Raw genomic sequence first — 26,492 nt, forward strand, 5'->3', positions numbered from 1 at the left:
TACATAATCATTTATATGCAAAAGTCTGTGTTATGTCAAAATCAACATGCACTGAGTGTGGTAGACTTTGTGCTGGGCACTAAGGATCTAAAAATGCATAAAATATAGACCGTATCCTGGAGGGATTACTCATAATCTAGTAGAGAGGGATATTTAAACAAATAATTAAAACCCAAAGCGATATGGCTTTCTCATAATCTAGTAGAGAGGGATATTTAAACAAATAATTAAAACCCAAAGCGATATGGCTTAGAGGGTTCCTCGGGGTGATCAAAGAGCACAACAGAAAGAGAAAGTAAGGGACATCAACTCACTGAGAATGTAAAATGGCTCAGATACCATGACAACTGCTTCATTGCCCTTCCTGGGAACACCTTAACCGAAAGAGTGACTGAGGTGTACATGAAGTGGTAAAGGAGGCAGGCAGTGCACCCCGGCTAAGGAAGCGGCAATCTCTCACAGGCAAGGCATGCTCAGAGAAAGATATTCAGAGAGAAATAAAAGTTTTTACCATCTTCAAAATCTAGTCTCCCCTTTTCAAGCAAAACACAGGCCAGCCTCTCACTTCCCCACCATGGTTGGTCATTTTGGTAATTACTGATTCAGACCCCAACCCAGATAACAGGGTATACTGGACTTTTGACCCATCTCCTGCCTAGAAGTCCATGAGAAGATGCCACTTGGTGCCTAGAAGATGTTTTCTTACCACATCAGTGAAATATGTGATTCTTCCCCCATATGCTGGGAGCCAAACAAGAACATGTTTCTCCTAACAACAGAAAGCACTTGTGAGACAACTGGTTCTCCTGTGAGGAGACCTGTCAGACATACACATGGAAATAAAAAGAAGCATATAATGGAACAGTCACCTGCTGGGAATCAGAATAAAAGGTACACTAATGAACAGGCTTATTTCACAAATATTTTTGCTTTCTTCATAATCTTAAAAATATATAACATTATCATCCATTCATTTTAGCAACACCAATATTTGTCAACTGCACATTAAGTCACCAAAAATGACATCAAAAGCATTGCAGTTTTCACAAGAGGACCAGTAACTGCATTTTGAGAAATTGAGAATGACTTTTTACTATATAGATACAATAAAATTATTTTTCAAAACACATCCTTGTATGTATTAGGATTTTTGTTTTTCTAGTCCTTTATTAGTAAATGTCCGATATCAATGCAATAAGAGCATTTTATTAAATGCTGATAAATCGAAGTGTCTGGGTGGCTCAATCAGTTAAGCATCTGACTCTTGGTTTCGGCTCAGGTCATGATCTTGCAGTTTTGTGAGTTTGAGCCCCACATCAGGCTCTGCAGTGGCAGCTTGGAGCCTACATGGGATTCTCTCTCTCTCCCTCTCTCTCTTTGCCCTTCCCCCATTTGCACTCTCTGTCTCTCTCAAAAATAAATAAACTTAAAAAAATATTTTTAAATGCAGATAAATCAATACCTTTGTGTTAACAAATATGCTTATTTTGCCCCCAAATTTATACACTAAGTAATATTTTTAAAGCTGTGACTTGTTTGATACAGCACTTGTGTGTCTACATACAGTGATAATGTATTATATATATTTATTTTCTGTGTATTATGATGTTTTGACATCTTTTTTTAATATATGAAATTTAGTGTCAAATTAGTTTCCATACAACACCCAGTGCTCATCCCAAAAGATACCCTGACATCTTAAAAAACCTTTTTAGCTGGGAAGAGACTGACCCTCCCAGGACTAGCCAATTTTTGGACCTAGCAAAGGGTTCAGCCTAGAGCATGCCTTTGATATGCGAATTGACCTATCCAGAGTCAGACCTACTCTCTCTGGCCTGTATACCCCAGGAGGCAATATTCCTGTGTCTCAATCATACCCAGGGCCAGGTACCAGGCAGCTAGGGACCACCCTTGTAGCCCAAAGCCTGCCAAAATTATTCAGACTAACCAAACAAACCACTTACCCTGCCCTACCTTGTCTTTCCCACAGAAACCCCAATAAAGGCTGTGGCCCACACTCTCCTCACTTCCATCGTCTGCCTCCACTCTGATGTTCTCCCCTGTGGCTCTGAATGACATGCACTGACTCCCTCTCTGGGACCTGGGAACATAATAAACTTCCTTCCAAACCTTGTTCTCTTCTCTTCTTGTTCTCTTCTCCTCTATGGCCACATTAACCTGACCTTGCCATATCCAACATATCCATTCTTAGAACAGATAGCAAACCTGCAGTTTATTAATATGCAAGAATTATGTACAAAGAATTTGTTAAGACAGAATTGCCAAGCCGAAAATCTATGCCACAGAGGAGGCAGAGGACTGAAAAAAAGAAACAAACAAAGAGACGTTGAGATGAAATTCTTGTCATTCATTACTTTGATCTCTTTCTTGCACCTGTTACACTGTGGGAATGAGTTGACAATGCATCTCCTCTAATAGGTAGTATTTCCCATTGTAGGAAAGGGCAATTTCATTCTCCTGTTCTTACTGACGGCAAGGATAATGACTGCGCATTTTATATAAGGTTAGTGGAGTTGAGTCTTTAAGAAAAGAGGGAAAGACCCTATTGGTTCCCTGTCATTGCTGTCTGGTAAGTGGTATCCAAGAAGAATTACTCAAGATGGGACTTCTGCTCAAAATGATGCAGGGCTGCATCCAGAAGAAAGAGATGGTTGCTTGGAATGTTATAAATGAGGCTTGGTTCCTGAAAAAGCCATCTCAGGATCCTATGAGATCTTGAGATATTGCAATTTAGACAGGCAGGAGACCATTTTTAAATAATAAAAAGTGTAAACTACAGAAATGTACAGCCTCCCTCCCTCCATACACATCACAGAGATACTTTGTCACTCTGCACTTTGTGCCCATGTTCATTTCAGTAGTACACTTCAAAGTCTTCAAAAACTTGTGTGGCAAGCAAGTGCCTACAGTGTCTGAAAAGATCCCAAAAAGAGAGAGGTCACATCTGCAGGCAGGTGGACTCCCAGTGTGGACTTCTTCTAGTGTGTGAAGGAGCTACCATTATAGAGCTGTGCACTCTCTGGAGAGCTCTGCCTCCCCGTGAAATACATTCTCATTCCCTGAGCCATAACGCCTGTGCTGAAACCTTCCTTCCACATTTCATTTGAAACAGCCCTAAGTACAGCCAGCAGGTACCATTATCCAGTCTAAGAAAAAAAGAAAAGGAAGAAGAAAGTAAGAGAAGTGGAGGAGGGAATCAGATGGTGAGGGTGCAGCAAGGGAAGGGGAAAGAGATGAGGGGAGAGAAGAGAACACGTATGTTTCAAAGCTTAGCTCCTGTGTGGGAAGCAGAAAAAAAATGGTATAGCAAAATATCCTTCTAAAATTATTATATTAATGTATTAAGAAAAGCTTGCAGAAGGGGTGACTGTGGTTTTAATTAGAATCTATGATGAGTTTCCTACTACACAGCAAAGCAGTTTATATATAGTCTCCTCAACTGTATGTTAGTGACCCGGACTGCAGGTGGGACATATTAGCAATGAACCGTACTAGAGAGAGAGAGACTGCAGGTGGGACATATTAGCAATGAACCGTACTAGAGAGAGAGAGATAGCAAAAGAATATGCTCCTGGTATATGTATGTGTATATATATATATATATATATATATATATATATATATATATATATATATGTATATATATATATACACACACACACACACACACACACACACACACACATACAGAGTGCCATCCACCAGACTATTGGGAGCCATTTCTCTTTGAAACTCCCCCTTGGCAATTCCCCTACTGTTCTGTTCTTCAGGTGAAGGGGTGCCCTCTCCCCTCTCTTGTGGGAAGAAGGTCCTGCCTCAAGAGGAGAATCTTGGCATGTGTCTGGGCTAGGCCGACAGGCTGGATTCTAGGACAAGAGCAAACGTTCCTATGCAGATGGAACTGAGGGGGAAGCATGGGATCACCCAACTAAAGGGCTGGGGCAGTCTGTAAGGGTATGGGCAGTGACCATACCCTCCCTTTGCTATTGTCCTTTAACAGTTAAGATGCATCTTACCACCTAAGCCCAACTGTAAATTCCAGAAGAGCAGGGACTCTGGCTTTATTCATTCTGCTATCACATAGTAGGCTCCCCTCTTGATAAATTTTTACTGTTCAATTAATATTTTCAGGGGTTCCCTGTGCTCACAATCTTCCTCAACTGCTGCCTGGTGTGGGGCTGAACACAGGTGAAGGGGAGGTAATCAGGAAAGTTCCTGGGCAGCTTACCTGGGAGCTATGCAGAAGGGGGAAAGGAAGGAACACATGTTCTGCCAAGGTGCAGGGGGATTACATCTCTGTACTTGCCCTTTGGCTCCTGACTTAAGCACACACACAAAATGACCAAGCCCAACTCCTCCATGAAGAGTGGGGATACATGGGACAGTGAGGAAGACACGCCCTCAATGAGATGTCTGGGCTATGGAATAATGCTGAGAAGTTAGCTCCTGGTATTTCTGTACCTTCCCAATCAGGAGCAGGAATCACTGCAGGCTCCAGGCTCTTCTCACCATAGGTTTCCCAGGGTCACATCAGCATCTGCAAGGGCCTCACCTATGCACCCTAAACCACTGAAGTGCACCCACATCCCACATGAAACAATAAACCACAATCGACTAGTTGGTGTGCTATTACATTATGTTGACATTTAATTACATGCATTCATTTCAATTTGCAGTCTTCTTTTCCTATCTCAGAGGCAGTACACTTTTTTTCCAGGTTTCCATTATTTGTGTAGGCCCTCAAAAGGCTTGGAGACCCTGGGCTCCTGCCCACTGGGTAGAATGCCTGGGGAAATCCCAGTCCCAGTGCCAGGATGTGCTTCAGCATGCATGCTTCCCTGCCAGCCTTCTCCTGGCCCTTTCTTGGCAGTTCTCACTCCTTTCTGACCCCCAGCTCATATGTGTATACAGGTATCCCAGCATCAGTCTTCTTTGTCCTTTGCAAGTGAGGACCATCAAGCCTTACATGATTTGGATTACCCAGTACAATGGCTGGTGTGTATGAGCCCATTCAAGAAATACTGATTGAATACCTACTAGGTTCTATGCCTTGTTCCTGCTTTGGAGGATGTACAGCTAAGTGTATATCCGAGTGGGACACTTGATGAAAGGATGAATATATATCAATGATTATGACCTGTATCTATGGACTCAGAGTGTATAATCCAAGGCAACACAAAACATCCAACATAACAGCATCTGTCATAGGAATGCAGTGCTTCTCTGCTCCCCAGCACCTTCCAGATGAGGCCTGCTGTGTGTATGCCCAAGACCTGAGTATCCTGGCACCCTGTCCACTTCAACTCTGCCTGGATCTGCAGCTTAGGTAAACTCCCATTGTGGGCCAAGCATGTCCTCCTGGCACCCTCCCTACAGAGAGAGTCATCCTTCAGTCTGGACAAATACCACCATCCCTGTACAGCAGGGATAGCATCTGGCTGTGTTGTCCACTCAGTCTGACTACATTTTTTCACCCAGTTGACTTCTGCAAAGTGAGAGCAAACAAATAAAGGGTGAGGGGAGCTGAGGGTGTGTCTCAGATGTAATAAGAGCAAAGACTATGAACAGAATGGAGTCATTTGTTAATATGAGTCAGGAAGCAAATACAGGACAAATTCAAAATTCTATATATCTAAATTTTAATGTAATGCACTCAAATCATCCCTTTAAATCTGGTATGCTAGAATTCTTTACGCATTTATATAATACATTTAGAACCTCTTTCTAGGGCTCAATCTCTGTCTAGATAAACAAAGGATAAAATCTAATTTATTTTAATCAAACTACTGCATTCTATCATTATTGTTAACATTTCTCTTCCACATAATCTCTGCTGTTTTGTGCTCTCTAACAGTCCTCACTAAAGGGGGGTTCTTCCATCATCACAGCCCCAGAAAGGCAGCATACTTTACAAAGGAGACAGGAGGTCCCTTTTGGAGAATGACACTGCAATAAACAAAACCACCACCAAATGCTGGGATATGAGCAGCACACCCTCCTGTTCTGTCCCCGCACTCAGCAGAGGCACCCGCACTTGAAAGAACATCTGCAGCATAAAAGCAGTGCCCATTAGCTCCTGCAGCTTGTTAGCATATTTTAATGCTGAGATCACAGCTTTCTATTTCTGTCAAGGTGCTACTAGGTGCCAGACACTGGATTCACACATTGCGTCATTACTGTCCCCAGTGAACAGATTACACAGCAATATTGGGGATGGAGGTTGAAAGGTAATGAGAAGGGGTAACAGTGGGAAAAGCAGACGGAGCACCTGGCACTTTGTAATGAACGAATGTGCTGATCACACAGAGGGAGGTTCTAATTTGAGTGGGCACTGGTAGACATATTCTGGTCTGATGAGCACCTCTCTCAAAAACCTGAAAATAATTACATTATGTACAAATAAACACCTCCCTTGATTAAATGCTGTATCCGACATCTCATTCAAGTTAATAACGGAAGTAAAGTCACCGATTCACGTGCTGTTTTGAACGACATGGGACTCTAGGATCAAAAACCACCTTACTTGCGAGCAGACCAAGAAACCCCAGGCCCAAAGTGCTGATGAAACAAGGTCCTTACAGAGAGTAGCAGAGCTGCTGCTTCCATATTCTAACTCATTCCTGTGACACAAGTAAACACAAATCCACTGCCATCCATGATAAAAACAAGTTTCAGCACTGGTCCTCCAAGAAAAATATCATTAAAGGTCCTGGCCCTTCAGAGAACATTACACCCAAAGTTTCTACCTACCACTATCACAATTCACAGATTTCCTGATCTCCACAATGCACACACATGAACATACACCAAACCCATCAGCAGCAAAGCAAAACACGGTCCATCATCCTCTGCTTTCAAAGGGAAAAAGAGCTCGAACCTGTATCTTTCTTCAAATACAATTCTTGCTCTTTTTAAAAAAAATTTTTTTTTTTTTTACGGGGCGCCTGGGTGGCGCAGTCGGTTAAGCGTCCGACTTCAGCCAGGTCACGATCTCGCGGTCCGTGAGTTCGAGCCCCGCGTCAGGCTCTGGGCTGATGGCTCAGAGCCTGGAGCCTGTTTCCGATTCTGTGTCTCCCTCTCTCTCTGCCCCTCCCCCGTTCATGCTCTGTCTCTCTCTGTCCCAAAAATAAATAAACGTTGAAAAAAAAAATTAAAAAAAAATTTTTTTAACATTTATTTATTTTTGAGACAGAGAGAGACAGAGCATGAACAGGGGAGGGTCAGAGAGAGGGAGACACAGAATCTGAAACAGGCTCCAGGCTCTGAGCTGTCAGCACAGAGCCCGATGCGGGGCTCGAACTCACGGACCGCGAGATCATGACCTGAGCCGAAGTCGGCCGCTTAGCCGACTGAGCTGACTGAGCCACCCAGGCACCCCACAATTCTTGCTCTTATTCAAATGTTATATTTGCACACAATAAAATCCCACATACATCTCACTCACATGCACCCCAGAGAGTAGGGAAAACAGGGAGAAGTTGGTAAAGGGGAAGAAACTTTCAACTATAATATGAGTAAGATCTGAGGATCTAATGTAAAGCAAGGTGGCTTTAGTTGAAATCATTGCACTGTGTAAATGATATTTGCTGAGAGAGAACTTAAATATTTTCACCAAAAAAAAAAAAAAAGATAAAATGTGAGGTGAGATAGATACATAATTAACTAGATGGGGGGATCCTTTCACAGTGTATACATATATCAAATTACCATGATGTACACTTTAAATATTTTATAATCTTTTTTGTGAACTATACTTCAATAAAGCTGAAATTAAAAAAAATTAAAGAAAGTTGCTAAGCACAACCAAGATGTTGACAGTTATGACTCTGGAGCCCCAGCTGACTGGTCCCATTACTGTGAAGATCTGCCCTATGAGGTCGTCTTTCTTCCTCCTTTGCATCTCAGTGTGCTGCTCCACCTCAGCACCTCGTGGCTTCTCCCCTTCACTAGGTTGGATCCTGTCTCCCTCAAAGACTTTTTCCTTCCTCCATCTCCTTCCCCTTCCTTCCCAGAGCCTCTAGGCTCTGTACTGGACAGACATTACAGTGGACATTACAGCATGAGGGAGGCTGCAGAGGCACAGGCAGGACCCACACTAGGGCCACCCAAACTAAGACACCTGCAAGCTGGAGCACACTCTACCTATCTATCTAGTTCCTGATGTGGCTTGCACACTGATTCCTCCAAATGCTTTTTTCTACATGATCTTAACAACTATCATAGCAATAGGACTATCCTCAAAAACTGTTGAAAAGGTGCCACTTGTGGCCAATGTGCGGGTGGGCGGGGGGGGGGGGAGGTGCCTACCGCCTCTAATAACCTTCTGAGTTATGTCTCTGTGCCTCTGCCCTTATGGGGTGCATACCAAGATCACCTGAAGTCCACCTATTCTGTGGAGAAGGGTTCTCCCAGGCAACTTCCTCTTTATTCTTTGTCTTTCCCTGTCACTGTCTAACTGGACAAGTTAGTATGTTGACGTTATACAGTGGAAAGAGAACTGGCCTAAGAGATAGAAAGAATTCATATCAGGGTATCTGCCACTGACTATTTTTGTGACCTTGAGAGAGTTATTTACACTCCATGGGTTTAAAGTTCCCAGGTCTATAAAGAGGATCACTAAACTAGGTGATCTCTCGGGACTTCCTGTACATAATTGTTTTATAGCGTAGCTTCACTCGCTTACTCAAAAACCTTCAATGACTTCCTTCAAGATAGAGAATAAAAACTGTTTGGACTGAAATCCCTGGCTTTTCAGAATCTGGCCTCAACCTGCCTTTTGTAGTATTGTTTCTCAAAATCAGCCCTTACCTCCAAGCAAGCTGGTTTATCATGACAATTCCTACATGACATTTCTGGGAACCCATTCCCCGCCCCCCCCCACCCCCGTGCTTCTAGCCCCTCCTGCTGCTCAAGAAAATGAGAGTTCTCCAGCCCCATGATGAGGTCTGCCCTGAGCACCCAAGTTCAAAGAGATTTTCCCTGCTGTCCCACACACTAGCACTAGAGAAACTGCCCCAAGCTTTTATGGATCTTCTCAAGTGCATTATTTTTTTAAAAAATTTTAATGTTTTATTTATTTTTGAGACAGAGAGACAGAGTGCAAGTGGGGGAAGGGCAGAGACAGAGGGAGACACAGAATCTGAAGCAGGTTCCAGGCTCTGAGCTGACAGCACAGAGCCCAACGCAGGGCTCGAACTCACGAACCATGAGATCATGACCTGAGCCAAAGTCAACGCTTAACCGACTGAGCCACCCAGGTGCCCTGACAAGTGCATCATTTTTAGCACTGGATGGAAACATCTGGAAAACAGAGATCATATTCTGCATACCCTGCACCCATCCCATCCTCCATATATCCTGCACCCACCCTATTACTCAGCCCTGTGCCTCTTACATACTCAACCCCAGAAATATTCTCCATGAAACATGCCTCCAAAAAAAGGGTACATTGCTTGTATTTAGTATATCATTTTCTGCAAGTAAATACCCTAAATATATCTAGAGCACTCTCCAACCTCCTGTTCAGATATTATCTTTCAGCAACTAATTCTCTTTCAACTTTTAAAAATTAATCAGTCCTGGTATGCTGGGGTTTTTTTTTTTGGGAGAAGCTAACTACCCTGGCCATCAGTTCTTATCATTTCCAGATTAAATGTCTCAACATGAGAACAAACATGGAACTACAAGAGCATGAGGAGGCAGTGTTACTGGCCCCTGACAGCCTTGTGGGGGTTAACAGGATGCACTGATAGGTCTGAGGAAGTGAAGACCCTTTCCATCTCCTAAGATCAGATTAGCATTTAAAAATTTGGTGTCATGCCAAGCTCTCTCCCCATGGAACAGACGACACTTGACATTTCTATCTTCTAAGTATACCTAACAGAAAGAGGAGGGTGTCTCTGAGGAGTGCATTTTCCTTGGTCGCCCTTCTGTGGAAAACTACATCAAATAATAGACACAGATTTAAATCAAGTCACAGAAGGTAAATAATTGTCCTTGCCTGGCCCAGCCACTCCCTCCATGACAGAGAGAGTTGCCGTCAAACTTCAACCAGCTGCCTGCTTCAAACCCAGACTGGTTGGGAGAGGCTGTGAGTATGAGCAAACCCCACTGGTGTACCTTACAGGAACAACAGCTAGGCCTTCCCCCCAAGATCTAAGGAGAAAGGGATCAGAAATTTAGCTCATGTTCCTCGTTCTTCCCTTTTTTAGAATCAAATGAAGTAACAGAAGCCCCAAACCCCCAATAAAGAGAAAAGATAAGGAGGCAACACACCTAGGCACCCTTTCCGTTACAGGTGTGTGCCAACGTGAGGGCAGGTACCTTTTCTCAAAGAAGGGGAACAATACTATATTCTCCTAGCCAAGGCACATTCATGAGCCCACAAGTCACCCCACAAAATCTCTGGAGTCTCTAAAACAGGCAGATGCACGCTTTGTTTCTCTGACTGTAAGTGAACAGAACCAAAAAGTGTTGGGGTTCTGCCAAGTGTTGTGGTTCACCCTCCAGACACCCAAGGCCACCAGTATGAGCTGACATCACTCCCGCAACATCATGCCTTGTTGCCACAAATGGACACTCTCTATAGGTTATCTAAAGGGCGGGCAAGTTTATGCCGTAAGTGTAAGAGTCTGATGGGGACAACAGGCAAAAATTTGGGGGAAGAAAGATGCCTTTCTGAAATACCAACACACCTTCCAGGCTACCTCGGCAGTATTTCTGGGAAGAGACATTTTGGAACAAGGACTGACTTGTTCCTTGCTTATGCCTGCAGCTCTTGAACACAGGATTTCTTTCTTCCCTCTCCAGAAATTATATACTTTAAGAATACTTTTCATCTTTGTTTTTCCTTTTCTTTCTGGGAAGAAAGAAGCAAAAACTGTCTACTTTTCCCTCTGCTCTCAGAGCATAACAAGAATGGATGAAGGAGTAAAAAAATTATTATTGCTAAATTTATGTTGTTGGAGTTTTTTTTCCAAATTAAAAGTTTATGTTCACCTCTCTGTTGAGACATGATCAAAAAACCTATGAGCCCAGATAGTGAATTCAGGGGCCTTACACTTGGGCTGGAGGGGAATAGGGGGGTCAACTCCAGCTCTGCAGTAGAGGACATGTCACATCGTAGTTGTATTTTAGCTGTATTTTTACAATTACTCAAAGATGGTTCCTTTCAAGCTTTACCACAGATGCTTTTGAATGTTTTCTTTTTTTTTAATTTAAATTAAAAAAATTTTTTACTATTTATTTATTTTTGAAAGAGAAAGAGACAGAGCACAAGCAGAGAAGGTGCAGAGAGAAAGGATGACACAGAATCCAAAGCAAACTCCAGTCTCCGAACTGTCAGCACAGAGCCCAGCGCGGGGCTTGGACCCACAAACTGTGAGATCACGACCTGAGCCGAAGTTGGACGCTTAACTGACTGAGCCACCCAGACTCCCCTTGAGTAAGTTTTCTAAGGCAAATATATGACTACTCACGTCAAGCCCAAAAATGAAGCCCTTTCCAGTTGAGTTGAGTCATGCTCCTCGCTGGTGGTCCCTTGCCTTCCCCCATAATTTCATCCTGATAGCAAACAGCCCCTTCCCCACCACCGCCACATTTAGATTGTGAGTTTTCATAAACAGAAACTCACTACTTATATCATGTAAACACCATTCTTGGCACTGAGGAAACATAGAGTAAAATAACCATCAAAAAGTAGCCATGTACTAGAGCACAGCCTGGCAGGGTACTTGTAAGATTTTTATCTCATTTCCCACAGCCCCATTAGCAGAGCTGCTTGTGATGAGATCCAGCTTTGGAAAGTTCTCAAGAGATTCATCAGAAAAGAAATCAAGCCAGGTGAGTTTCTAAAACCCTTCTTAATTAAGAGGCTAAACCCTAGAAAATGAACAGTCAGAATGGACAGCCTTGACTGGTGGGGTACCTGGCTCATCAATATACACAATTAATGCAGGTCACCCAACGGTCTGTGTTCTTATTTTAATGACACAAGAAGACATCCTCCTTTTCTGTTCTCTGGCCTTCCAAAGACCATGTCTGAATTAAATCATTCTGCATTCTGTGGCAGAGTACAGTTGAAATCAATAGTGTTATCATACTACAACTCTCCTTTCACGTTCTCCCTAATGCCTAGTATTAGTCAAGTTTGCACTAAAATTGATCAGTAACAGAGGGCGGTTTCTCTTAACACCCCTGCCACATCTAACCTCCCCTCCCACCCATTGGCCTCCCCCAGGAAGCAGGATCCACATTGATTTCTATCTGATTACAGGAGAGCTTGCCCTGACTTTCCCCGGTTACTTAAGCCGGCGTCTCATTGCGTGTCCTTAGAGACCAGGGCTTCGCTCAGGCAGAGAGCGTCTAGACAGTATTCATGACCCATCTGTCTGGCACGGCCCAGCGGATGGCAAACTCTATTAGAACTGAAACCATTTTTCCCTCCTCCTCCTCCCATCCCTCTCTCCCTTTGCAAAGCAGGAATCTGACACTGAAAATTACTATCATTGTTGCAATTCTCAAAATAGCACCGCCAGACTTTCATTAACATCCACGCTAGACTACTAAATATTTAAAGAAGTGGATAAATTTCATCTGAAGTGGGACAGCCCTGCACACATGAAAGCAGGAACAGAATCAAAATGTAAATCTAAGAGGTTGTTTTTATCCACGTAAATTTAGTGTCACAGCAGGAGGAAATGATGCCTCAGGTTTATTGAAACTTTCCCTCCCATTTGTTCTCTGCCTTTGTTTATCTGAAAAGGCAGAATTGCGTTTCAAGACCCTACAAGATTTTAATTGATCGGAAAACTGTCTTGGAGAAACAAAGGCAGAAAACCAAAGGGGGAGCAGGGGAAGGAGGCCCCTCTTTGGCAGTGAAGAAGGAGGGTGAGCACACTGCTAGTGCCTCCTCTGTGGCTCACCCCACAAAACACATCCAGGTGGAATGCTGCCAGTGATAACCTGCAATCTGATCAGGCTCAGCCAAACAGATGCACATCCTTCTCCTCACCTTGTTTTAAATACCATCTTGGGTCATTTTCATACAAGTCAATAATGGTTTTTGTCATGGATTCTTTTTTTTTTCTTTTTTTTAACGTTGAAACAGGGGTGGGGAGCCCTGTCAAAGAATACATACACACTGCTCTGTAGAACAGCTTGATTTACTACAAGCAGCCTCTATTGCTGGCCCTGACCAAGGTAAGCCAGAATTCAGCAAGTGGAGCCTTCAAAGCACAAGCCGTCCCCACCCCCCCATGCTCTAGGACAACACAACACACTGGAAGACCCTTGTTCCACCCTCCCTGCAGTCAGCAATATCAAAGGTCTAATCCACTGGGTTGCTTAAGGACCCAGGAAATAGGCAGTGCCCTCCCTCCACTGGGACAGCTGAAAGGGGTCTGAAGGGACCACAGTGCACACACAAGATCTGAAGGGAAATTAGGGGTCTAGGGCCACAAGCCCACATCTGGCCAAGGAGGGCTCTTGGTGCTCACAGCAGGTAAAAGGGGGAGGGTAATGGCAGAAATTCGCTTTGCTCACTGGATCCCACCAAGCGTGAGCCACACAATCTCTCATGTGTACAGGGCAGCTGTCATCACACTCACCCTCCTGATGGGGAAAGTCAGACAGAGAGGGGAACTGACTTCCCCCGGGTCACTAAATAGTACACAACCTGGGCAGAACTGAAGAAGGGATTAATTAATTAATTAATTAATTAGTAGAGGAAACCCAATAATCCTTGACACACTAGGACCACAGGGTTAATTTTTTGTAATCTATTTTAAAATCCAGGGTGAAACCAAGATTATCAGCATCTATGTATTGATTAAAAATTATCATATAAACAACTTCTCTTGGAGCACGCACTTCTATGGGTGCTCATAATAACAGTCTGTCTGATCTCTAGCCCCAAACCCTACAAACCTCTAAAAACTGCTGAGTAGATCCTTAACCTTGCTCAAAAAAAAAATCATGATAAAAACCCCAAACACCTAGAAGCAAAAACAAAACCACAGCCTAAGTTCAATACCTAACTACAGCATGTTCTAGCTCTGTGAGCCTGAATAAATTACCCAAACTCTCTGAGTACTGTCTCGTATGAAAACTTTCTAGGATGGTTTTGAGGTGAATGAGATGATGCATGTAAACAGCTGACACTCAGTAATGGCAGCTCTGTGCCTACCTCATCTCTACCCCTGAAGCTGCAGGCCTTCAGATAAACTCTTTGTACCCACTGGTCATCAGAGAAAGGGAACAGTGTTTCCATACATCCTCTTTGAATAAAGAGTGACAAAACACACGGGAACCAGAAATGGGTAAAAAACCAGGGTCAGTGAGCACCCGGTGTGCACTCCTGTTTTTCAACATTCAAGATGATCAACAGATTAAGAGTGGGAGGGATCTGACAGGTGTCCTAGCGCAGCCTCCTCACAAGCAGTTCTCCTGCTGAGCCTTTGCTGAGAAACACAAACAATATTCTATGAAGGACCCAAATGAGGCAACTGGCACGAGTTTAATGTGAACTGTATATTGGAAACAGAACTGTGTCAACATTACATTTTCAGGGTTTGGGTAACTATGTTATGGTTATGAAAGCGTCTCTTTTTCTTAGGAAATACACATTGAAATATTTTGAGGTAAAGAGACATGATGTCTGCAACTTACTCTAAACTGGGTCAGAAAAATTAAGATGTTAATATAGAGAGACAGAATGATAAAAAGAATTAGTTTTGTAACTTTATTCTAAGTTTGATGATTATTTCAAAGTGAATTTTAAAAGACAGCAAATAAACAGGGTATAAATGTAATAATATTTACTGAGCATTTATAAAGCATTATTGTAATTGCTTTACCTAAACTATCTTATTAAATCTTCAGAAGAACCCTTTGAAGGAAATACCAATATTATCATCTTCATCTATAAATGAGAAAATCAAGATAGGAAGAGGTTAAGCAACTTGCCTAAAGCTACAGTGAGTGAGTGGTGACTACAGGATTGGAACTCAGGACCTAATACTATACTTTGTATTTTAATTTTTTTAATGTTTATTTATTTCTGTGAGAGAGAAAGAGAGAGAGAGAGAGTGGGAACAGGGGAGGAGCAGAGAGAGAGGGAGACACAGAATGTGAAGCACACTCTAGGCTCTGAGCTGTTGGACTCAGCCACCCAGGCACTCCTATACTTTGTATTTTAAGCAAATTGTAGGGCTAGTCTGGGAGCCCAATCACAGTTTATGGGACTACAGGAGAATATGTTCTCCAGGAGCAATAAGAAACCTGGGATGCTAAAGATACACTGGCATAAAACGGGGACCTGACCTGGTAGGACTAATCAGGTAACTAAAGCTACACAACATGTCCACACTGAGACGCACTCCCATACTTACACACACACACACACACACACACACACACACACAGCACACACTCTGGAACACACACTCACACTTCTTTAGGGCCTGGAAGGAAGCGTTTTACATTTCTTCAGGGCTTGGCATGAACCAGCCCTTCATATAAAGCATGTGGGTATCCAGAAGCCAAAGATTTATCTCCCAAGTGTTGTTGTATTGGGAAACCTTGACCTCAGTAAAGCACATCACATTAAAAGTCTATTACTTTTATATACTTTCATATACATCATAGTAAAAGTCTATCATACTGTTGATCACAGAATAAACACTACACTAGAGCAGGCTTATACTCTGGTTAGTTTGGGTGTTTATGGTAACCCAATATATACTGTAATGACAGACAATTTGGGAGGGCAGACCTTATCTTCATCTCTTTCTGTGTACTGTCATGTGGGCTGCCAGGATTGTATAGATATTTTTGACTCTTCAGTTCCACTAGCAGGGCACTAGGCCATGCCAACAGAAATTTTTTTGCATCCTCTGGTCAGACTTGAGTTTTCAAAAATAATCACGTTCATCCATTCATTCAGCAAACACATACAGGGCCGTGAACCACATGCTATATATTCCACGTATTATATGCTATATATGCCATATTACCATATGTTATATATGTCACATACCGTATGCTATATATGCCATGCACCATACGCTATATATACCACTCACCATATGCTAAATATATGCCATGCACCATATGCTATATATGCCATGGACTCTGGTGGGCATAGGGGTTATAGCAGAAACCTGTATAGGCCCTGTTCACTGAAGGTCATGCTTATAACATGCTGAAAAGTAGCAGAGGAAGAATAAATGGTTTTCAGTTTAATTCAATAAATACTTTTCAAGTGTCCATATATGTACAGTCTATGCTATGTTAGGAGCATCAGTGCTCCCAAAGATGTAAGCATAGCCCCTGCCTTCAAAGAGCTCAACATCTAGTGGGGACTATATTTGTACACATATAATGATCAAGCAGAACAGACAGCACCTTACGAAGGGCACAATGTGCTGTAGAGTTCCAAGTAGGAGAAATTGTCTCTGGCTTTGGGGAGGGGATTAGAAGGGGTAACCACCACCTGGATATAACTGGCAGATGTTCAAAACACTAAAAAAACCACCAAATGAGAAACTGGTCTAGGGTGGAGGGAAAAATCATTGCTTCAGCTTTGGATGCTCAGGGCTTAAGAGGCTTGGAAGAGGCCCAATAAGCAGTTGGATACATTGGTCTGGGCTGGAGATAAGAATATGGGCACGGTTTTGATGCCCATGTGCTGTCTGGTATTACCCAGACAAGGGCTAGGAATGAGAACTATAAGCCAAGGTTAGCACCTGGGGGACAGAGTTGCTGCCAAAGAGAAGGAACAGCTGGAGGTGGCCAGAGACCAGTCAGCTGCAGATCCTGTGACCCAAGGGAACGGAATTTCAGAAAGGAGATAGATGATCAGCCTTGTCAACGGCAGAGAAAAGACTAGTAAAATCAGAAATGGAAAAAAGTCCACTGGACTTGGCAATGAGTAAGTGAGCCAGCAAAACTAGCTAGGAGAGAGTGGTGGTTAGTACAAAGGGGTTACAGAGGAAGCAGTCAGGGACTCTCAAGCTGTTTTCCAAATGCACTTTAAGGTGAGCCAGGGAATGGATGGAGGGTAGAAGCAAGCAGCGAAGTTCTGCACAAGTGGAGAAAAGCAGTAGAGGGCTCCAACTAAGGAACTGCAAGGATTCTCACAGATGCTGAGGGCCCTGTCCAAGTGGAGGCCATGTCCAGTCAAGGTGTGGTGCCTATTGGCAGCTGAAGCCCTCTAAGGAAGAGCTGGAGAGCAGATTACATCCCAGGGTCTACAAAGTAGATGCAACACAGAGTGGTGGGCTCAGAGGCACAGGGCTGTAGGGAGTTCAGAGGGCAAGGGAGGGAAAGGAAGGGTCAACTGGGTGAGGTGAAAGAACAGGCATGAGGAAATGAGTTCATGAGGCTCCTGGGCACTGGGGAACTGGACAGACCCTCCACTCCTGGAGTTTCACCTGTTTAAACAAGCCACTGGGATCCAGAATTCTGGATAAGACCTAGGAAGTGGATCACCCAAATACACCAGAGGGGGTTTGCCAAAAGGTGCCATATATACATTAGATGTGTTTTAATATATCAGTTCATAATGACGCATAAAGAAAATCTCATTGGTTACCTCTGAAGGGTGATAGGGAACTTTCTCATTATTAATAAAACTGATCCTACATGATATCTACTTCATGGTAATCACATAGTTGATGAGAAGTTTCTCTTTATACAAGTATCCCCACTAATAAATGAAGAAAAAAGGGTAGTATTAGGTTATGACTATCTTGCAACCCCTCATGACTAACAATAATCATACAACAGAGGGACAACAAGACAGGGTGGGCCTCAGAATGGAAGACAATGGCACCTATGAAGCCACTTCACCTACACAACATTCAAACCTAAATCTCCCCAAACTCTAGATGTAACTATCAAATTACAGGAATTAGAAGGCACAGAGGAGCACATTTAGTGACTTCATGGGAAAGCAGTTAGCAAAATTCTGAGTATGGAAACCTTATAGAACAAACAATCCAGACCCTTCTACCAAAAAGTTACATGATGTAAGAAAGTAAGATATTCTTCAGGGTGATATCAATCCATCTTGGAGCAATTTTTGGAGCCTCTTTGAATCCTGGTTCAAACAAACTGTAAAAGAACAAAACAAGGGTGCCTGGCTGGCTTAGTTGGTAGACCATGAGATTCTTGATCTTGGGATCATGAGTTTAAGCCCCCTGTTGGGCCTTAGAACTTAAAATAAATATTTTTTTAAAAACAGACTTTAAAACAAAACAACATACACATTTATAAGACAATTGAAGAAATATGAACTCTGACAGGATATGTGATGACAGTAGTGAGGGTTAACATTTACTGAAATAATTACAGAAAAAATTAAAGGCCTGGTCTTTGTGAAGACTGATCGTGGTAAGTTATCCACCTGGTTATAAGCCTGGTCCCAAATATAAAATACTTGGTGTTAACTAAACTTATTGCAGTAATCATTTCACAATATACATTAAGGTCAAGTCTTATGCTATATACCTTAAACTTACACAGTGCTGTATGTCAATTATGTCTTAAAACTGAATGAATGAATGAATGAATGAATGAACGAACAAACAAACAAGCAAGCATACTTGGAAAGTAGGAAGTTAACAGTCAAAGGTGAAGTACATGGTAGTACAGTTCAGTGCCTAAACATGACTTGAGCCTAGGTGCCAGTCCCTTTGGCAGGGTGGGGGGTGGGAGGCGGGGAGGGGAGAGGACTGTGAGAAGAGCGGGTTGGGAAGAAAGATACCCAGCTCAGATTTTAATATGTTGAATTTTATCTTATTTGCTTGTTATTACCCTAAATGGTCTTGAGCCAAAAAAAAATTTCCTCCGTACAAAGACCTGTAGTTAAAATCCTGGCTTAATTGGGTATGCTTTATTAGCTTGAGTTCATTTGATTTTGAGATTCAGTTTTATGAGACCACCTATGGAGAAAGAAGCAACTTCCCCCTCCAGTAGGGATAGGAGCTCCTACACTCCCCACTTTCCCTGAATCAGATCCCCTCAGTTAATTGGAAATTCCACTGAAGCTGAAAGTGAAAGTTGTTCTGATTAAACTGCTGGCTTCGTTTCAAATTTGGGCTTACTCTTAAGGTCTAGTGGCATGAATTCCTTAGCAGCGATTGCTTAAGGAAGGTCTGTTCTTGCCAACACTTCCAAAGCACACAGCTCTTTCCAAGGCTACTCAATTATTGCTTCTTGGAAGTCAAAGGAACTCTGCCTCTCCCCAACCAAGATGTAGCACAGTGGCTTTGAAAATGTAGTGTAACAGGAAACACAGCCTGGTACGGAGAGAAGAGTTCACTGAATGTCTGGGAGTTGCAATGCCAACATCACTCAGAGCAACAGGTGAGCTGTGCAGCTCCCCCCTGCACATGCACAGCAGACACATAGGCAGTCCATCTTTTAGAGATGAGCAGAAAGTATAGCATGACTTACTGGCTTTTCTCTATGGGCCCAACTCACCTTTCCAACCCTGTCTCAAGCTACCCACTCGCTACCCCTGATTCTCCCCATGTTCATGCTGTTCTTGGCTCTGACACGCTGTCCTCTCTATGCCACCCAGCATGTCTCCTCTACAAAGTCACCATGACTACCAGTCCAATAAAAATAATTCTCTCTAAACTATTGAACCACAAGATACTAGAATTGCTTAGCTCTCACTATCCTGTGTTAATATTTATTTATCTTTCAGTTCCTTGAATATCAGCACCTTGATAACAGGATCTATGTTTTCCTTCATCCCACACAATTCCTGGTACAATGCTCAAACAAGGCACTTAATAATTTTATTTGTAAATATAATAATATGTACAAAAATAATTCTTTCTATACAATAAATCATTTTATTTATATAATTTGTATTTTTAGTGCCCACGAGTACAATATATTGATGTAACAGCCAAGAGAAAAGACATGAGAAAAACTGACAATTTAGGCTGATAGCATTTTTCCTCCTCTATAAAAAGATGCATCCAACAAAATTCTTTCCGCAAGGCCATAAACACCAGCCCAGTCATCCCCATATGTGCAAAATCCTTTGAGGCTAACAGGAAAATAAACTAGCCTCAGTCAATGGAGAGCCTAACCATAGTTAGCAAAGTAGACAAGGAGGTGAAACCACTCAGTTTAAGTTCCAACAACATTTTTTGACAGGAAAAACTACTTACAGCTCTTATAAGGGCCTCCATGATTATCAGTATTACCAACTCCACAAATGACACTAACATTTTCTTACTACCCTTAATTCATGGTAAATTTTAGCAAATATCAAGTGAGAGACAGAGATTACCAAGACATCTGAGCCATGGTGCACACCCACAGCCAATAACATAGGCATAAAACTGATTCTAGCTCATCTGGAAATCCAGAAGATTCCAATTTGCTTTACCATAAGCACAATCAAATAGCAGAACACCAAATGTTTCCTACAGGTGGAAACAAAGCAAATCAAGTAAATGGATCTTGTTCTTAAACAGGAACAAGGAGGAAGCACTATGTGTTTTTCTGGAATGTGATATTTTATATGCAGGAATTCCTGTAAAACTTCAAGTTCTCAAGGTAGAGAGGAAGGGGAGCCTCAACATCAGAGTTAGTACTCGGTGAAAGGCATACTGTCCATCTGCTATAGGAAATGTATTGGGAGATCTATTAAAACCCACTTTCAAATGGAGAGCTTCTAAGCCTCATTACACAGCTATTAACAGAAAGAAACATATCCTTTGTTTATATTCTTGCCCAATAGGGTATGGGGAAGAAAATATATTGATTCAATACTAGATCCTCTTCTAGCATCAACAAAGAGCAGGGAAGCTACAACCTTTCCCAAAGACTCCTGACTACAAAGAACACACCAGCTACAACAAACTCAGAGCAAGTGTCCTGATGTGACAAGTGGGCTGAGTTCCCTCTGGTGGCTGTGAAGAACTGGGGCAAAAGAGTGCAGAAGGGCTGCTGGCCACATCAGAGTAAGTTGCTCTCAGCTGAGGAGGGGACAGAGCAGGTAGGAAACATCTAGAATTTGTGAAGATGAACTAACCTTTGGACACGTGAAAATTTTTGTTAACATATGAAGAGTGAACCTGACATTAGAGACAAAGGATGCAAAGCCATGGTGGTCCACCTCTCCAAGAAATGGTCACACCATGAGAGGGGATGATGCTAGTAATGATGCAATTATGTAGACTATACTTTTTGTGTGTATTATTTCACTTAAATTCTCATAGCACCCTTATATGACTGAGAACTAATTCCCGTTTCATAGATAGGGAAACTAAGGGTCAAAGTGGTTTAGTCACTTCTTTGAGCTGAAACTTGAACCCAAGTCACAGCCATGGTCTCACTCTGTGTCCTTATGTCTCCTGGTTTTTGTCTTAATGCCCTATTTTAGCTACAAGGACACAACAAATGTTAGTTATATCTGAACATCAAGGACCAACAGCTTGTCAACAGGATCTTAAGATTCTTATTAGGACAAACTTTTGCAGCTGCCTGGGCAACTTTGAAACATTTATACCTGTAACTCCTTCACCTTGCTTTAAGCAAAATTAAAGCATTCACATTGTTAAAAAATGAATGAAAAGAGTGCCTGGATGGCTCAGTTGATTAAGTTGATTACTCTTGGTTGGTTGCTCTTAATTTTGGCTCAGGTCATGGTCTCAGAGTTTGTGAGTTCAAGCCCTATGTCAGATTCCACACTAACAGCATGGAGCCTGCTTGGGATTCTCTCTCTCTCCCTCCTTCTCTGCCCCTCCTCTGCTCATGCTCTCCTTCTCTAAATAAATAAATAAATAAATAAATAAATAAATAAAAGAATGAATGAATGAATGAATGAATGAAAAAGTTACCTGGAAATAGGCTTTCAAAAACAGAAAAGAGGGGTACCTGGGTGTCAGTCAATTAAGCATCTGACACTTGGTTTTGGCTCAGGAGATGATCTCACAGTTTATGAGCAGAGTCCCACATCCTTGGGCTCCGTTGTGACAGCACAGAGATTGCTTGGGATTCTCTCTCTCCTTCTCTCTCTGCCCCTCCCCTGCTTGTGCTCTCACTCACTCTCTCTCAAAAATAATAAACTTTAAGAAAAGTACATTTTCAAAAACAGAAAAGAATGCTAACAAGAAGGGGAGAGAGGTGGGAGGAACGGAAGGGAAAAGAAGAAGGGAAGGGAAAAGAAAGGAAGGGAAAGGGAGGAGAAGGGGGGAGTGGAGGGAAGAGGGTTCAATACAATAAGAGGACTGCAATTGAATTATCCTAAAGAGAAGGAGAAGCACCTTCAAGATACAGAGAAACAGTCTGTGAAGTGCCCAAGCTTAGAGGGACAAAGTTTCGGTTGGCTTGCTTTTCACACAGAACTCTCTAAACCAGTCAAAATACCACACAGTTGTAATATTCTCTCCATAGTCTATCATGTAATATGTTTGCTGTTACTCAAGTCTAGAGAAAACAAAATAAGAAATTGCCTTTACATTGTTCTTCTCCTTCTAAGACCCCCTGGCTTGAGTCTAGTTGACCTACATCAAGTGCTTAGGACTAGCAAGATTCTAAGTGCTTTCTGTGGACCATCCCGCTTAATCCTCACAATACCCATCCTCATGCCCCACTGTGCAGATAAAGTTAAAGAGCTGCCCCACTGTTAGGTGAGTGCCATGGCCAGGATCCCAACCCAAAAGTCAAACTCAGAGCAGGCAGGACAGTTCACTGTGGGGATCCCTTCCCTGTGTCCAAACAAGCTGCATTATGAAAATTACAGTACTTATGGCCACAAGGGCTACTCAATTATTGCTTCTGGTAAGTCAAAGGAACTCTGCTCTCCCCAACCAAGATGTGGCACAAGCTTTGAAAAAATCTCCACAAGAGACACAAGGACCAAATATCAGGAAAGCATTCCTCCTAACCTTAAATTGTCTTCTTAAAGTATAGAGATAGGACTCTAAGAACACTCAGTATAAGAAAATGCAAACTGACATGAAGAGAATTATTACACTACTAGACTCCCGAATTTAGCAAGCATACTAGGCATGGCCATTTTCTGAGCTTGGCTTCAATATAAAAATACAGCAGGAATACAGAAAACCATTTCTTTTAAAAAATCTCCTCCCATTTCACATTACAGTATCAATATTTATGCAGTATGATAGCCATAATGGAAATTTTAAATCTGTAAATAAAAACAAATATAACTTCTCAAGATAATGTCAGTAAAACTGGGGAGAGAAGCTGAATTTCATAAAATGATCTCAGTAGGACCCCATGAAGAGGAGCAAACATCCCCCTTGGATGTGCTATTGCAAAGACATGCTCATCATCAACCCACTTCACTCAGCTCAAGAAAACACAGGAAAAGGTAAGGCAAATTTCCTAAGAGAAAAGTTCAGCAGTGTGTCAAAGCTGCCTTCTTACTCCTTCCTCTTCATAAAAACCATGAGATCAAAAAATGAATGAACTTCAAACTCTGATTTCACCTTTTCAAGTATAAGAAATGGTCAAAGCCTCAGCCTTGGGATGCAGACACGTAAACACCTCACTTAATTTGTTTTCTATCTAGTACCAAGCAGAAAAATACATGATCAGAACTTTTTTTCACATCCCATATAAATTTTTCTATTCTATTATTTTAATTACATGGTTAATTATGAACTCTCCACATCTTTCTTTGCTTATTTTAAATTATTTTCAAATTATTATTTTAAATTACTCTAAAACTTTTTACAAAACTGGCATGAATATTAAATCAATATATTATTTCTTACAATCCTGTTAGTGTTTCTAAGGTAAGTAGCCAAAGCCTATTCTAAAACACAATGCCACTGGCCATTTCTGAAAGTAGGATGAATTTCCCAGTTTAGACACACCATCTTTCTATCCTGAAAGAAAAAAACACTCCCTTTGTGAAAATATAAAATTTCTTTTCTTAACCAAAAATCAACATCCTTTCTATTTCCCTATGACCTCACCTCCTAATTATTTCAAAAACACATCCAATTTAATGATACCAAAGTAAGTAGGAGGGACTTACAGTTGAAGATGCCGGGAGGTGGATGCTCGGTCACCAGGAGACAATTTTCTTCATCACTGTTGTCCCCACAGTCGTTCTGTTGATTACAGACCAGTGAACCAAGATACAAGCATTTACCGCTGGTGCAGGTGAATTTGCACTCTGGAAAAGTACAATATAAAGCATAAAGTAGTCAATACAAGTAGTGAATTCAATACTTGAATTTTTTTTTTCCCCATTTGTGCATTTGTGCACCATGACAGTTTGGGAAATCAGTCCATCTGTAGATTCCAAGAAACTGAACTTAGAAAGGGCTATCTTGGTAAGGATCTTATGAAATACACAAGACTGTGTCCCAGGGGCACTCTGGAACCTGCTGTATATTACTCACCCATGTCTCTAACCCACAAAATAAGTAATACAGGTGCTTTCTTTCCATGACCTGCCCAGCAAAAAAAAAAAAAAATCTGTGGCAGTTTCCCAAGCCTCCAAGGATGTGGGGACCCTGAGAAGAAGCAGCACAAGTCCAAAAGAACTTGGGAGCTCAGGCTTAACAAAAGGAGACTCAGATATTTTATTTCCAACTCATCACTGGATGTTGTGAAGCTCTGGGCAAAATATTTAACCTCTCTGGTATTCATTTATCTTGTGCCTCAGTAAAACCTATTTTAATAGCAAGCAAGGGGAGCACTGACTTTATAATATAAAGCATAGGAAAATAACGTGTGCTCTCTGCTAGCTAAGAAACATCAATGCCAAGGGCCATGTGAGTAACTTACAGAATATGATAGAGCCCAGCCCAAATCCCTATAGGCCACATTGAACATGGGATCCCTGAAATCTCTACAAATCAGTATGTGAAAATGGAATTTACTTTTACAAGACTTTAAAATAAATTTGCAAACTTAACACATTACTATCAAAGTAAGCATTTAAGAATAATGGAAATTACACAATTATATATACATGAGCACATAAAAATCTATGTATATCTTACATTGAATATCACCTTGCATTCTGACAGTGAGCTTTCTCCCAGGAGCACCCACAAAAGCTGGCAGAACTTGCACAGTATGTCCACATCACTGGGTACAAAAAAAACTTCAGGAAAAGCATCTCAGATCACTACTGATGCTGACTATCACAGCCTCTTAATTTCTCCTCAATTTTGTCTGTCTAGAATATTGCTGGCAGGTCTGGATCAATTCCTAGGTCCTTTCAACTCTAAAATTCCATTATTCAGATGAAAGACTGGGCATCAACACACCAAGGCCTCCTCCCGTTATGCTAACAATAAACGGGGCTGCAAAGAGAATAACCCTTTTACCTGTTGCAGAGACAGAACTTAAATCCTCAAAATATTTCTGTGGCCCAATATGAAAAGGATATTACAATTCTCCATTTGTTCACATTTTCCTCAAAGAGTATAGAAGACACTAGCCCACCCCCTGACCTAATTTAGAACAGCATGTGAACACAGCCCAAATGCACATCTACAAGTTCATTGCCGGCCACAGGGTCTGGGTTAAAAAATTTGTGCACAGAGTGTGATCCAAGCCATGTGGTAGGAACATTGCTGATGCCAAATGCTCTTCCCATAAGGTAGAAATATTAAAATCCAGCTGTTTGAAATCACATTTATGAAGTGACTTTTTTTTACTTAATGGAAAAAAGGGATGTCAAGAAAAGAATTTATCTTACTTTCCAAAAGAAATATTACAGTTCAGATTAATACCAAACATGAAAAGGACATTAGCCAAAAACAGGCTGATGTTGTTGAAATGGTAACTGGAATAAAGGGAATACTAACCTAAACTGAATCAAACTCCATCTAAAAGATTAACCATTGCTATGGATTGAAAGGATATCAGGTTAGACTACCACATCCCAGTTTGTGTGGAACTTTAAACCAGCAGGAACATGAAAACACACCCACACTTTACTTATTTCAACTTGTTCAAGGGAGACCCAGTCCAGAGAACAAAATGTTTTCAAGGAAATGAATTATGTGATTCATGAATTTATGTAATCAATACTTTAGCCCCTTCTCTGTTATGTGCCAGGTATTGAGACGTGGAAACACAGAAATGAAAGAGCAAGCCCTCTTCAAAGGGCTCACAACATGAATTTTTTTAATCATATGAGAAGTGACCAATATATTTGCTAACTCTTTCCAATGACATATTTTCCTTCTTTATCTCCTTCATATCTAGAGTGCTGCCCAACAAGTGAATGCAACTCAATGAATCACATATTTGTTGAATAAATGAATGATCTAATCTGAGCCTCATAAAAACCCTGTGAAATAATTCAGTTAGATATTATTCCCATTTCATAGATGAGGAAATTAAGACTCAGAGATTAAGTGGTTTGCCCATAATTAAACTCCTAATAAATGGCAACATTCAGATGTGTGTCCAAATCCATTACCTCTGGTCGCAGGCTCTCTCCAGAA

The 26,492-nt window shown here is 41.7% G+C and overlaps 1 protein-coding gene across 6 annotated transcripts in view; it reads right to left on the minus strand.

Moving 5' to 3' along the window:
- Positions 1-26,492, minus strand: part of LDLRAD4 (low density lipoprotein receptor class A domain containing 4) — a 446,159-nt gene that overhangs the window by 174,971 nt on the left and 244,696 nt on the right. For all 6 annotated transcript variants that reach the window (XM_043559416.1, XM_043559415.1, XM_043559419.1 and 3 more), the window contains exon 4: positions 24,059-24,199. In XM_043559416.1, coding sequence (XP_043415351.1) covers positions 24,059-24,199 — 141 coding nt within the window. The remainder of the gene's footprint in view (positions 1-24,058; positions 24,200-26,492) is intronic.

The sequence above is a fragment of the Prionailurus bengalensis genome, chromosome D3, assembly GCF_016509475.1.
Source record: "Prionailurus bengalensis isolate Pbe53 chromosome D3, Fcat_Pben_1.1_paternal_pri, whole genome shotgun sequence".
Lineage (NCBI taxonomy): Eukaryota > Metazoa > Chordata > Mammalia > Carnivora > Felidae > Prionailurus > Prionailurus bengalensis.